Source organism: Talpa occidentalis, unplaced genomic scaffold (assembly GCF_014898055.3).
Source record: "Talpa occidentalis isolate TD23 unplaced genomic scaffold, MPIMG_talOcc4v2.1 talOcc4.7, whole genome shotgun sequence".
NCBI lineage: Eukaryota > Metazoa > Chordata > Mammalia > Eulipotyphla > Talpidae > Talpa > Talpa occidentalis.
The window spans coordinates 109,976,545-109,991,597 of NW_023605083.1; the positions used below are offsets into that span (position 1 = coordinate 109,976,545).

Here is a 15,053-nt window from a genome sequence, read left to right on the forward strand (position 1 = left end):
AATAGTCCATGAAATTCAGTTCATAACCTGTGGGCCATCTGGGTACTCATGGTGGACACAGAGGGCATCATGGGTGAAAGGGGTCTTAGAGATCATTTAGTCCCCGTTGGCCATTTTTCAGATGGAAACCTGGAGGCCCAGGAGATAAAATGGTCACTCGGCTGATTAGTGTTGGGCTCCTAACTATAAGGTAGCGGTCTTCACATTTTACTGGGGATCAGAATGACCTGGTGTGTTAGGAGAAGGAATTAGTGTGTCAGGAGACTTGACAGGCATACTGGTCTCTGTCCTGTAAGGTCATGCAGTTTGGAGGTGGCACAAGCTTGGACAACCTCTCGGTTATACATGACTCGGTATCCCTATCTAAAATGGCTCAGATAATGGCAGAAGGTAATAATCTACAGTAATAGATTATCATGAGGATTAAATGACATGATACACAGGAAACACTTTGCATGGCTTGCAGTAAATGGCAGGTTCTCTGATTATGCATAATTGCTGGGGAAAGGGAGCAAGGGCAGGCCTCTAAATGTGTTTTTAGAATGGACTGCCAAGGACTTCACTGGCAGAAAGGGTGCTTGTCCTTTCAGTCCCTGGGGACTGGAATGCAGGGACCTCCTTCTGCAGTGGTGGCATGGTGGTTTGTACCTAGTGCAGCGGTACTTTTCTCTGACCCATCTTCCATCCCACCCATGTCCTTGATCCTGGGAGGTCTCAGAGATAGGAAAGGTCAGACTGAATAGGTACTGTTTCTTCCCACTCAGCAGGGGAGATGGGGGGTCCCTGGAGGCAAAGAAGGCTGGTTCTGAGACCCTCAGGAGCTCCTGCCTCCTCCCAACTATCCGATGGAAACCTGACACCCTTCCCTGCACTCCCTTCTAAGAGCTGGTGTTGTGGGCAACCAGGAAGCCGGGCCACTTCCGGGTTCTGGCCAGCTTTGCAGCAAGTCAGGTCAGCTCAACCTCACTGCTGTACCAGGTGCTGTAAAAACCCGTTCTGTGCACAGATGAGGAAGAGAGAATGGGCTTCGGCCTCATCTGGCCCTGCTAGCAGCCTAGTGAAGGGAGTGGCTTTTGCTATGGGAAGTTGAGTGGCTTTTGGGCTGTGGGAAGACTGTGCTGTTAGTGCACATCACTGCATACAGTTGGAGCGTGTTTCAGAGTTGGTGGGTAGAGGAGTGGATTGAGTGCCTGGACTAGATGAGAGTCCAGACCAAACGTAAAGCCAGAGTCTGTGTTCCATGTTAGTGAAGCCTGAGGAAGAGCAAACAGCCCCGTGTGAGGGAATGGGCTCAAGTAGCTGGCATAGGTGCAAGTGCAGGCTCGTCAGCTATGTGCAGGGGCAAGCTTGGGCCCAGGAGCCAGGAGATGTGGGTTCAAATCCCAGGTTGATAGCCACTAAGCTCCCTGATCTTGAGCAGCATGCACAATCTAGAAGTGAGAGCATGAAGTTTTTTCCTACCTTCCTCACTGTGGTGACTCCAGGGCGGGGGTGGGAGGTGGGGGAGGGGTGGGGGGCGCTGTGTAGACAAGGGAGTGGGTGGAGGTCAGGCAATGTGGACAAGTGAGGGCCTCGGGCGGATAAGGGATGCCTGACAGCCTCTGGGCACCTGGTGGAAGGGGGGCTTTTCTGCTCCACAGACTGAAGGGATAGAGCCCAGGAGGAGGGAGCTGCCTGTGGTTAGGAGGAGTAGCTGGCTTACTAAGTGGCTCTAAACAATCCCATCTGCTGTCTGGGCTGGGCCTTCTCGCTGAGGTGGAATTTCTGATGGTGTCCTGACTGCCTGGGAGGGGGTGGGTGATGGCCCTCTCAGCTGCAGCTGCCTCCTGCTCTTTGAAGCTCTGCCGTGGCCACCCGCCTTCCCAAGGCCCTGCCCCTCAGCCCTGGGCCTGCATTCCTCAGCAGCAGAGGCGGCAATTCTAAGGCCACTCTGCCTGTGTGCTTGTGCTCCCACTGGTCTGTGCTCCCCACCCACAGAGGGAGCCACCTAGTCTCTCCCCCGGCCCCCGCCGCCCCCCAGCAGAAGTGGGAGGATCGGGTAGCCCAGGCCCTGTGCCCCTTCTCCTGGAAGCATAGCTGGGGCAGGCAGGATCAGACAGGAAGGGATGGTTGGCTTATGCCATGCTCCAGTTAAGGGCCCCAGAACCCTCCAGCCCAAGATCCTAGAGGCCGCTGGGGAAGGCCTTTGTGTTGCACACTCTCCTTCAGGGCTGGATTCAAGATCATAACCCCTGGCCTGACTTCTAGGTCAGGTTCCGGACTCAGCCCTTAAGAACTCAGTGGCTGTGGTGGGCCAGTCACATCCTAATGACTGCCCTCCACTGAAAAGTCAGTGGATACCCATCACATGAACCCCTCTCAGGAGCCCATCTGAGGAGATTCAGGTACCCTCTTCTACAGATAAGGAAACTGGCTCAGAGAAGTTCCACTGGCCCAGTAAGCAGCAGGATTAGGATGTAAGCTGAGGTCAGCTGGAGCTAAGGCCCCAGACACAGCATCAATAAAAATCAATTTGTACTTTCCTCTCCGTGAGGAGCTTCCTGGCCAGACCCCAACCTGCTCTGCCCCAGTGGGCCCTTTATGCCCTGGTCCTGCCTCTGAAACAAGAGAGGTGGCAGGGGTTGGGATTTCTGTTCCTAGGATCCTTCTCTGCTCGAGTTGAGCACCCCCTCCCTAAATTTTGGGTTCCTTGACCTAGATTCCTGGGGCATGTTCACATACTAAGTTGTGCAGTGTCAATGACAGCCTGTCCAGGAGCCTAGAGATGTCTCCCATTGTTTTCCAGATCTCAGTACGTAGTCCCAGATCGTCCAGGCCCAGCCTGTGGAGGGGCCATCAGCCTAACTGCCTAAGGCTCAGGGAAGCGCACTGGCTCCTCTTTCCCCAAGGACTGGGCTGGGTCTGGGCCAGCACCAGCTCATGCCTGGAGTCAGCCCAGCCTCACTGGCCCTGTGCCTGAGTGCTCGTGCCCCCTCCTCCCAGTCTGGGTCATGGCCCTTTGTATAGGGTAAGGTAGACGTATCAGGCTTTTCTGCCCTCCTGCCATCAGGATAGATGACGGAACCCTGCGGTCCTGAATGCATGCCTGATGGTGGGCACCTGGAATAGGGTGTGGGCATAGGTAGATGGGATTCACCTGGGCTAAGACTGGGCTTTTAAGGGCGGCATCTTGGGGACGCCAGCAGAAGAGAAGCAGTAGAAGCAGAAGCACGAGAGAGCAGAGAAGCAGAGACCCCGCCCCCCCCCCACCCCAGAGGATGCTGGAGAGCCCAGAAAGAGTGAAGACTTGCCGGGGGCTGGGAGGCTTGCCAGCCTCCCGGCCCCCCAGTACCCCTGCCATGCACCTGGTAAATCCCAATAAAAGCCTGCAGAAGCCACTGAGGGCTCCTGGACTCCTCCTTCACCTGTCTGCTTGGGTCATAGAGATCTGCTCCATCCATTCCGGCCCATTGCACCCTTGATTCCAGGTTCCAGCTAGTCCAAAGAAGGCCTTCAGTGCTGCAGCTCCTGAGTGGAGCAGGGGAGCAGCACCCCCCCCCCCCCCCCGGTCCCCTGAGGCTCAGACTCTTCCTAGGTGCCTGGGTTGAATGTCTTGGCTGAGCCGGCGGCATTTGTTGATGGAGAGAGGGATTGTTGTGGAAATAGTCCCAACTGGCTCAGGTAGAAATGGAAAATGGTTGCCCTGGCAACTAGACAACCTTGATAAGGTGGGAAAGGTTTTATAAGGAAATTGCCATGGTTCTGGCATTCCTTCCTGATTAAGCTTTGTCCGCTGACTCCTTTGCTCCCCAGGCAGAGCACCGGGCGCCTGCGGCCTCTCCAATTTAGCTCTTCCTTGCTGAGTTCTTGCTGTGTTTGCGGGTTCTCCTCCGCTCCAGGGACTACTCTGGGTAGGGGTGAGCCCCATGGATTTAGAATGTTGAATCTGGAATCAGACCTTCTGGGCTGTTTGGCCACTTAGCTGTGTGATCGTAAACAAGCAAATCAGTTCTTCTGTGCCTCGCTATTTTATCTTTAAAAAAAATATCCGTGGTTGGGCCTCCCTGGTGGCACAGCGGTTGAGCGCTGGGCTGCGAAGCTGCCCGCAGCCTCTGCAGCACCGGTTCAATCCCCGGCCACCTGCGAGGGTCCCACATGGCACGCAGACCTCTCCTGCCACCCGCTGCTCCCCTCAGCAGTGTACTTCGTCACTCTGCCTGTTCTGCGCTCCGCTCTGGTTCTGGTGAGTTCTCTCGCCCTCCTGCGCTTCTGACTCTACCCAGAATAAAATAAAATAAAATAATAAATATTTAAAAAAAATAAAGATAATCTTTTAAAAAAAAATCTGTGGTAATATGTACCTCTTAGGGCTGTGAGGAAGATAAAAAGAGTTAACGTTCACAAGGTACTTGGAAGAGTTACTGGCACCCAAAAAAGCAGCATTATGTTAACATCATTACTGTTATTACCATTCTCACACCAAGATGAACCGAACAGATGACATGTTTTCAGTTGGAAGACAGAGCTGGTTCCTGATGGTACCTTTTATGGCAGCTGAGCTCTGGATTTGGGCCTCAGGACAGAGATGAACAACAGCATCTCAGGACTGTGGCCCTGAGCCAGGCTTTCCATGCGTGAGGAACCTTACTAACTTCCCTTAAAACCCCTTGCCATAGTCCCTGCCCTGCACCCCTGTCACACAGCGGGGCATGAAGAACTGAGTCAGTCTTTCCTCTTTTCCTCTCAGGTCCAGCCTGACCTTTCCCTAGTGGCTGCCTGAGGGTCCTTGCTGGCAGCCCTGGACCCGGGCACAGGTGTGGCTGCTGCAGCTCTGGGTGCTTGGGAAGGAGGCTGGCTTTGTTGAAGTCCCAGCAGCTGTGGCCGTTTGAGTTTCCATTAAGCCATTTCCGCGCCTTGGGCAGGAGCAGGAGGCTCGGCATTTAAAGGTCACCCGGCTTTTGAAGCTTCAGTGACATTAATAACTTGGGAAGAAAACAAGCCTGTGCAGGGGCAGGAGGACAAGGTGCCTCTGTCAGGGATGTCCCTTTTCCCCGCTGGGTGTTCCGCACATGTGCACACGCTCACACCCTGAGAGCCTCTCTCCCGTCTCTTGCAACCCCCTTTTCTCCTCCCCATCTTGGGGCCTCTCCAACTCCAAAGCCAAGCACCTTGGGCAGACTTCCCTGTACCCCACCCCCATCGTGTCTGAGGTGACAGTTGGACAAGGATGCAGCTGCCCTGGGCCCAGCAGCCTATCCATTAATGCTGCCATTACCCACTTGAGGTTTCTCCAGGACTTAGCAATGGTTACACAAGCATTCAGGGGTCATATGACCTCATTCTGGCCCCTCTGGCTTTTGCAGCCTGGATTCCTCATGAGACAAAGTAAAATCAGGGCCTATCCTTCATACGGGAAATAAAATACTGGCAAGCAGGTTGTATCTTGCTCACTGGCTCTAATCACTTGGTAGTGACTTGCCCAGATTGCTGTGTTGAAAAGGGTTCTGAGGCGGTGTGGGCTCCATAGGACAATAATACCTAGATGGATTAGTCATGTCTGCTAAGGGCCAGGGATAGAAGTAGTGACATGTGTGTCTTATATTTCCTAGTCCTGAATAAATTATTTTGAAACTCTGTTTTGGAGTCTAAGACCCTGGGGTGGTTGGGTATTTCCTCTCCTTTTTAGTCAGTGGGAAGAAGATTGGGGGTGGGGCACATTCTTGGGTTCTGGAAAGAAGCTGCTGTTTGCCCTTTCTCTGGGAGCAGTCTTGGCCTGAGCCCTGGGACACCACCTAGTGGGCTGGTATGGTGCCACTGGGCTGGGCTCAGGTCCAAGGGAAGAAGGGACAGGGAGTTCTCTGTCGACCAGGATCACAAGATCTGATCTTATCTCTCGGAGATCTTCAGAAGCAGCAGCCAGGGTTGTGTAGGGCCAGAAATGATTTGGGGCAATCCCATCCCCTTTCAGAAGAAGGTGGGGGAGGGCAGGAAAAGTGCTGGTAGGTGGTATCTCTGGCCTTCCAGACCCAGGCCTCCTCAGGAGGCCTCCTATTTTATTTCCACCTTTCAGGGTTGGGTCCAGAACCTTCCGGGACATACTGGCAGTGGAAGGTCACATCAGATCTTGGAATCAACCTCCTGTCTTCTGTTGCTGATGCTGACTTGGGAAGGTGACCAACCTGCCATCAGCCTAGTATGGCAGGGAGGCCCTCATGCCAGACCACCGGAGGCTCAAAGGACCTTAACCATGACACTAGGCTGCCTTGGCCTCAGTTGTTTCTTTTGTGAAATGGGATAATATCTGTTTCTATGTAAGTGAGATTTGTTGCGAGGACCAAATTAGAACAAAGAAGAAAAAAGATTTTAGACATGAAAAAGCTCCCCTGCCCCCACTGCTATAAGCCTGAGGTGAAAGGGAAGAGGAATCAGTTATTGTGCTCCTGCCTCTCCTTCCCTTCTTGTCCACCTAGCAAGTATCTGTTGTCAGTACCAGGGAGAGTTTCAGGCACTGGGGACCTGTCAGTGAATAAAGCAGAGACTTTGCCTTCATGAGCTTATATTCTAAGGGGGGAGATGGTCAAGGACAGTTACATACTTAATCTTTTGGGTGGTCTGTATCATGAGGAAAACAGCAGGGCAAAGGGCTGGGGAATATTGGCAGATGGGATGGTAGGGTGCTGCCAGGGTAGGAACCACAAGGAAGGCAGGGAGGGGACTGTGCAGGTATTTGGAATGTGGCAAGTGGTGGAAAGAAAGTTCAGAGACCCCTGGATGGGTGTGTGTATTGCTTGATCCAGGGTGGCCAGAGGGAGTGAGAGGAGGGACAGAGTGAGGATGTGTGTGTGTGCATGTGTGTGTGCGCGTACACACATGTGAATGGTTTGTCAGCTGTACCTAGTCAGAGAGGTGGCACAGGTAGCAAGCACCATGTGGGGCCTGGTAAAGCCCTGGGTTGTGTTCTGTGGACACAGGGAGCCTTTGAGGGGCCTGGAGCAGAGGAATGACATAACAGCATGAAAAGTGGTCACTAGGGAGGCAATGGAGAGTTAGGGAGGTGGGGAGGGGTAGTAGCGATGGAGGTGGGGAGGCAGAGTTGGCGTCCCCATCATTTTGATGATAGCAAAACCAGACTGCTGCGATGCTGTGTGGGGTACGAGAACTCCCAAGCACGACTCTCAAGCGTGTGGCCTGAGCACATGGAGTTGCCATTAGCAGGGAGGTAGGGGAAGTGCAGGTTGCAGTCAGGCAGAATCATGAAGTCAGATGACCCATATGTTGGAGCTGCTATTGGATATCCAAGCAAGTCAGCAGGTCAGGTGTGTGAGTGTGGAGTTTCTGGGACAAGTCAGGGTGAGAGCAGAGTTGGGAGCCAGGATTCAGTGTGTGGATGGCATTTAATGCCTCAGAACTGGGTAAGATCACTCAGGGTATAGGTGTAGCCCAGAGAAAGGGCCAAGTCCTGTTCCCAAGGCCACACCAACCTGTCTTGTTGGGTGCTTACCAGTGCTCCCATTTAGGTTCTATCACAAACCTCTCCCAAGTAGATAATATCCCTGCGGTTCAGAGAAGTAAGATAATTTTCAAATCACATAGCCGTACTAGGCCAGTTAGAATGGGAAGCTAGGACTCCGGCTCCTGGGCTCTCATATTCCATGCAGACCCTCTCTGACCCGGCAGAAGACAGACTGGGATGACCTTGGGCAAGGTCAGGAGAACTGTCGGGCAGCTTACCCACCTCCCTGGACCAGGCCAGGCGTGACTCAGTCTTTGGCTGTCTATTCACACTTGGAGTGAAGATTGGCCCACTGCCACTCCCCTGACGGGCCTGGATTCCTTTACCAGGAGGTGGAAGGCCTGGCTCCCTGGGGCCTGGGGGAGGACAGGTTTCTGCCTCCTAATCCCCAGGTCGTCGCTCAACAACTGGGAGTTCAGGAGAGTCTTTGAGTTGACCTCCAAGGTGGCTAACGGGCTCAGCAGATTTGATCTACTTCCTTTTTTAGAAGCCAGTCAGGGGTTATCTCCCTTTCTCTGACAGTGCCCAGCCTCTAGGATTCAGAGAGGTGGAGTGGTTTCTCTAAGGTCACAGAGCCAGCTGTTGGCTGAGCCAACAGACACCCCTCTGCACCTCCTTCCCCCAGCACTGTCTGGGTCACATTTTCTCTGCTGGAATGTCAGTTGGGTTGTGCCCAGTCTCTTGAGCCTGGGGCACACATGGTTGCATTTCTGAAGCGTCTTGGCTCTTAGCCTTGCCAGTCTGACTTGGCATTTTTGGCTCTTAGGTCGTGGGTTCCTAATTATGGTTCTCTACATATGGCTGTGTGACTTTGCACAAATTACTTAACTTCTCTGAACTGGTTTCCAAAGCTATAAAACAGAGATAACATCTATCTCTGCAGTTGTAATAAAGATTAAATGTGGAAGCACCTGGCACAAGCTCGTAAACCTAAGCAGCCTGCCTTCTTTCTTTCATGTGCTTTAAATTGTTTTTCATTTGAACAGTGCTGGTTGCAAAGGCAGCCTGACCCTGAAGACAGTCCTTCCCTCGGCTCCCAGACTGCCTAGCCTTCTGGTCCTGTGAGGGGGGAGCAGGGATGGTCCTCTGAGAAGTTGGGGCCCTCATAGCCCTGCCTGGTGTTAATTATAGGAGACTGTGAGTCTTTGCAGAGGCTGGTAAAAATGGTGTTTCCATATATCGAATGCTATTTCTCTGCATTTCCGTGACCATTTCTGAGCCACTGTCTCCTCATAGATAGAACTTGCCTTTTGATGGAAAAGTCTAGGTTTTGCCACTGCTGGCTTATTATCTTTGGGCAACTCCCTCCTAGTGTTGGGTGTCAGTCTCTTTGTAATGTGGAGCAGGGTGCAGGGCTGGTTTAGAGCTGTCAGTAGAGTCTTGGCACACACACAAGGTTTTGCATTGGGGGTAAATGGAAGCAGCTGCTTGAGCTATGGTGTCTTCTGCCACCGACCAGGCCTCCCCTGGTGCTGCGTGGGTCAGTGTCTCCTTCGAGGGCTGAAGGAATTCCAGGGGTTGACATCCTGGTGCTGGGGAAGGATGCCCTAGAGTCCCCAGCTCCATCCACTTTAGGCAGCAGCCTAGCCAGTATACCCACGACTCCTGGCTCTTTGTCAGCCTTCTGGGGTAGTGGCAACAGCAATCATGTAGCTAGGCACATTCCAGGCTGCACTAAGGAGTATCCTGTTTCATTCACATTGAAGACCAGATGTAAAGGTAAGGTTATTGGGCAGAGAGTAGAGGATACGCCTACTAGGGCCCAGAGCTGGGGAATGGTGGAGCAGGAACTGCAGCCTGGGTCTGAACCAGCGCACTTACTGTAAATGGTGTGAGTGTGAGAATGCCTCTTGGGGGCTTCCCAACACTCAGACACCCGGGGGCAATCCAAATGGCTGTTAATGGGGAAGTGTGCACCCCATCATCTGCCAGGGATAGATCAGATCCTGGCTTTTTCTCCAAGGGACTGCCTTTGGCAAAGTGAGAGCAGAGGGGCTCCCTCTCTCTTTCTGAATGACTAGAGGGCCAGGGAGATGGCAGCTTTATTCCAGAGGACTTTAGTCTTAAGAGCCCAGGACAAAGGCAGCCACTAGGGTGGAGGCCCGCCTTGCAGGCCTTCTGGCAGAGTTGAGCAGCACCCGCCAAGCTGATGTGTCAGGGTTGATGGGAGGTGTGGGCATTGGGGGGGTTGGGGTGTCTAAAGCTGGCTGTGGCAGGCCATGTCATACTTGGCTACCTTCCTGTGTTCATTTTCATAATAACATTCTTGCAGTGATCACTTGAGGTCACTCCTCTATGTCCTTGTGAAATGGCTTTGGCCTCTCAGAGCTGTGACTTACTCATCTTGGAAGAGATGGGGGGAGGTGGTTAGATGATAAATCATGTTTCACCCAGTCAACAGAATACTACTCAGGCATTAAAAATGATAAAGTAGATCTAAATATTCTGACATGGAAGATAAATATTTATTAATAATAATTTAGTAATAAATTTTTTATTAAGTGGGAAAAATACGTTGTGTAGTAGAATTTATGGTTTGATTACATTTCAGTGATGAATTCATACATATGGTAGTGCGTGCAGAGAAAAAGTACCTAGATGTTGATGTACCAGAGTGTTAACATGTCTTCACAGGGGTAGGGGAGGGAGGTGATTATAGTTCTGTGACACCAATGCAAGGGACCCATGTCTTTCTATTTTCCTATTCTTTTTTTTTTTTTTTTTAAAGATTTATTTATTTATTTATACAAGCATTGGGCACAGAAGTGAGGGAGGGTGAGAGAATTCACCAGAGCCAGAGCAGGCAGGGAGCAGAGCAGGCAGAAGGACCGAGGTACACTGCTGAGGGGAGCAGCGGGCGGCAGAAGAGGTCTGCGCGCCATGCCATGTGAGACCCTCCTCCGGTGGCCGGGAGCTGGGGAGCAGTGGCTGGGGAGCAGCCAGGGATCGAACCGGCGCTGCAGAGGCTGCGGGCAGTTTCGCAACCCAGCGCTCAACCGCTGCGCCACCAGGGAGGCCCTATTTTCCTATTCTTGAAGACAGCCTGCCTCCCTGGCAACTAGGCAGACACCCAGCCAGGTGTCTCTGAGCCAGAATAGGAGGCTCTGGACAATTTCTATGTCACTCAAGGAATTGAAAGTTTGAAGGAGATTAGAATCTCAGCATGGTGGCGCTGAAAGGGGACAGTTAAGTTTCCATTTTACCTGTGAGGAGACAGATCTAAAGGGACAGAGGAAATCTTTTGGCCCTGGAGTGAAGGAAGTCTCTTCCACGGCGCTCTCCTTACTCCTCTGGTGACTTCCTCTTTTCATAGTTATTTTACTGCTGCGAGCATGGCAAAGATCATCACGTTGATTTGCTCACATGAAAGTTTCTATATCAGGGCCTCCCCGGTGGCGCAGCGGTTGAGCGCTGGGTTGCGAAACTGCCCGCAGCCTGTGCAGTGCCAGTTCGATCCCTGGCTGCTCCCCGGCCAGCGGAGGAGGGTCCCACATGGCGCGCAGACCTCTCCTGCCGCCCGCTGCTCCCCTCAGCAGTGTGCTTCGGTCCTTCTGCCTGTTCTGCTCCCCGCTCTGGCTCTGGTGAATTCTCTCACCCTCTCACACTTCTGACTGTACCCAGTGCTTGTATAAATAAATAAATAAATCTTTAAAAAAATAAAAATTAAAAAAAGAATAAATAAATCAAAAAAAAAGAAGAAAAAATATCCAATATTTAAAAAAAAAAAGTTTCTATATCAGCTAAGATTATGATCCCAAGTCCTAGGAAAGGAAAAATGGGTTTGCACCTGTTTCAAACTTAATATCCTTTAATGGAACAGTTCCTTAAAATAAAGCTGCTGCTTTTCGACAATTAACAAAATTACTGTAAATCTTGGAATAAGTCAGAGAAAATCAGAACGTGATGTTTTTAGACACACGCAATTCTCAGTTAACTGCACTAACAGAAATGCAACCTTGGCAGTGATTTACATGCCTGGTTCTGAGTGCACAGGAAGTTTTCTGTTTTGATTTTTCAGAATCAGTGGAGCTGTGCACAAATTGGATGCAATGATGCTGGGACCCTGAAGTGGGAAGATGAGGGAAGCAGGAGTTGGATGGGGAAGTCTCCTGTCCCAGTCAGGCCCCAGAGTTTCTTGGCTTCATAGTGGTTGAAATTTGTGACTTAGGGGTTATGGTCATGGGTTCAAATCCAGACTCCCTCACTTTCAGCATCTTGGCCTATTTTCCTATCCCCCAAGCCAGGATATACCAGACCCCAAGCCGGCACATACTAGCCCCTATCTCACAGTGTTGTCACAGTCCACACAGGACACTCAGATGCCTGGCACAGAGTAAGCTCTTGCTAGCTGGCAGCTCTCCTTGCAGCTGGAGAGAAAGCAGAAGGAAAGTTTCCCCCTGGCTGGGGGTCTCCCGCATCCCCTTAGCCTGCGTTCAAGTTTGTTGTATTAGGCCCCTGACACTCTTTTTTTGGTTTCCAGGTGGGACCCTCCGTGGAGCCAGCCCCAGGATGCTCTGCGGGTGTGGCTGACCAGCTACCCAGGCCCGGATGCCGCCGCCCCGCTAGGATCGCTCCCCGAGGGCCGCCGGTGGCCCCGCACCCCAGACTTCTGACTCAGGGACCCTGCCGGCCCCACACCTACCAGGCCGCCAGGGGCCGGCGGAGGCCAGGGAGTGAGCTTGCCAAGCCCGCGGCGCGCGCTGCGACGGCACAAGGACCCGGGGGAAGGGGCTCGGCGCGGGCTGGAAATCTTTTAGCGCAGCGCCTCGGAAAAATGACCAGCCTGTTCCGTCGGAGCAGCAGCGGCGGGGGCGGGGGCGGGGGCGCTGCCGGGGCGCGAGGGGGCGCGGGCGCGGGGAGCAGCGCGGCGCCCACCTCGCAGGAGCTCAACAACAGCCGGCCGGCCCGCCAGGTGCGCCGCCTCGAGTTCAACCAGGCCATGGACGACTTCAAGACCATGTTCCCCAACATGGATTACGACATCATCGAGTGCGTGCTGCGCGCCAACAGCGGCGCCGTGGACGCCACCATCGACCAGCTGCTGCAGATGAACCTGGAGGGCGGTGGCGGCAGCGCTTACGACGACAGCTCCGATTCAGATGACAGCATCCCCCCAGAGGTAGGGGCATAGCCCGATCCATCATTCACCAAGTGTTCCAACAGCTGTTTGAAGCTCCTAGAGGACTTGGGCCATACCCCTATCTGGGTCCTAACTCGAAAGCAGCCTTATTTCTCTGAGGGAAACCATACCCAAGTTGGTCAGGGTCCTTATTTTATGGGCAACGATCATGCAGTCGTTCAACAAACATTGAGCACGCAATGATGTGCCACGCATAGTCGTAGACCCTAGATCAAGAGTCATCAGAATCAAGGAACTTGTTTAAAAAAAAAAAAAATGGAGATACTCAATTCCAGGCTGTCTGCATTTTTCAAGAAAGGCTCCTCTTCTGGAACTTCTAGGTGTCCACCTTGGCCAAGTCAGAGGAAGTTTCTGCCCTTACAGAGCTAGCTCACTATCCTGTGGGGACTAGTAGCAGGAGTCAGCCAGTGACTACTGACTTGATGGCAAGTGCTATGATGGGCGACTGGGAGCTGCAGAGGAGGGCGTGGTTTCTCAGAGGAAGCAGGGGTTAAGCTAAGACCCAAGGAAGAGTGAAGAGTGAGGGAAAAGGTGTGCAGGCAAAGGGAACAGCTTGTGCAAATACTCAGAGGTGAAATAGAGCATGCGTTATTAGGGAACTGGCAGTAGGACCATCTGTCGGGATCCTGGAGTGAGCAGGGGATTGATAAGGCCTTGTGCTGAGAACAAGAGTGGCACCGTACCCCGAGGGACTGAGAACACAGCAGAGGAGTGCCACTAGTCTTGCTAGTTAAATTCCTCTGGTGGGGTGTGGTGGAGGCAGCAGTGATGAAACCCTAGCAGTTCTCTCAACAGGGAGGTGGCTGGGGTGAAGGGACTGCCAGGTGCTTCAAGACCCACCTGTTGGGTGTGGCCAGTGTTCCCTTGCCCCAGCCATTTGTTCAGTACTCATCCCTCCGCACCTCCCACCCCCAGCCTCTGCAGGACTTGCAGAGGGGTACAGAGACTTGTTCAGTGGCAGGGTCGATGCCCACAGGGGCATTGGGGCCGTGCAGCCATGGGCAAGATGAGGGGCCTGTGGATGGGTTTGAACTCCACTGCTAGTGATTCCCAAGCCATGCCAGGCACAATCCAATCCCCATAGTTTGTTAGCTCTTCTGATCCTCAAACTAGTGAGGTGGCATTATTATCACCCCCATTTACAGTGACAAAACCTAGATGCACATATGGCCTTCGAGTGCTTCTCAACATGGTCCTGCAGGCAACCGCTGTCCACCAATCAGTCATACTACAGGGCAAGCCCTCCGGCTTTTCCTTCTTCAGTGTGTGCCGCCTGAGACTTCTCTCTGGTTGATGGAGAAACTCTGGGGAGTGACATCTGGCTCATCCCTGTGTCCCCTGCAGCATCCAGAACAGTCCTGACACTCAGAGAATGTTTGTTGAATGAATATATGTTGCTGCTGTCTTAGCAGGGCTTTCTTTAGTGTTTTTTTTTTTCCCCCTGGGAGATTGTTCCTTTGATCTGCCAGGATTAGCCAGGGGAAGGAGTATTAGAAAACCCAGATCCTCTTTGTAGAAACTGTGGGGTAGAGGTGGGGGCAGAGGGAAGAGAGCAATATTACAGATACAGATATATCCTCAAGTGTGAGCTGGAAGGAAAGTGCACTGTGAACTCTGACCCTTTCTGGTCTGGCAGGTAGGATATTTCCTCTGTCCACTGCCCTGAAGCCCTATGAAGCTCTAAAACAGCTTCCCCTACAGAGGCCTCCACTGTGTGCACTTCTGTTTTTCTAAGAATCCTGCTTTTCAGACTGAGCTCCTGCTCAGCACCCCTCCTTGGCTGTTTCCCCAGCCCCCCACCTCTGGAGCTCTGCCTGGGCCCAATGGCAGGCAGCTCCTGAGCCAGCAAAAGTGCAGAGAAAAATTGATGAGCAGCAGCTGGAATGGCAATAACTGCTGTCTGGAAAAAGCCCCCTCCCTGGGGGCTGATGGATGGTGGGTTGGCCCTAGGGGTATCCTTGCCATGGAGAAATCTCTTCTGTCAGATAAATGGCCAGACCCCGGCCCCTGGAACACCTGGCAGGCATCCATCACCCACACCGAGATAAGCCAGGAGGCAGTAGAACCGAAAACAGCAGCATCTTTAGAGCCAGGAGAACGACCTCATTGTGGCTGGTGAGGTTGGGGGAAGAGGGGAGGGGGAACCAGAAATATGGCTGGGTTACTCTTCCTGGAGGCTCAGGATCAACCTTTCTTGAGTGTACCTGGCCCTCTGCCTGTCTCCTTGGAATTTCCTATTCTCCTCCAGGAACCTGTGCAGGAGGCTGTACTGCAGAGCAAGAACTGCTCAAGCGGAAGGGACCTGATCTCCCTGAGTTTGCGGGTGGTGGTGCTGACAGCCACAGTTATAGGAAACACCAGCAGCTTCCTTCCTGAAACAGTTCCTTCCAAGCTCTCCCCTATCTCACCCATCTCACTCAG

General features: G+C 52.7%; 1 protein-coding gene across 2 annotated transcripts in view; it reads left to right on the forward strand.

The window, feature by feature from the left end:
- CUEDC1 (CUE domain containing 1) overlaps window positions 1–15,053 on the forward strand; it is a 72,394-nt gene that overhangs the window by 41,972 nt on the left and 15,369 nt on the right. For both annotated transcript variants that reach the window (XM_037494861.2, XM_054689791.1), the window contains exon 2: window positions 11,973–12,611. In XM_037494861.2, the coding sequence (XP_037350758.1) occupies window positions 11,973–12,611 (639 nt within the window). The remainder of the gene's footprint in view (window positions 1–11,972; window positions 12,612–15,053) is intronic.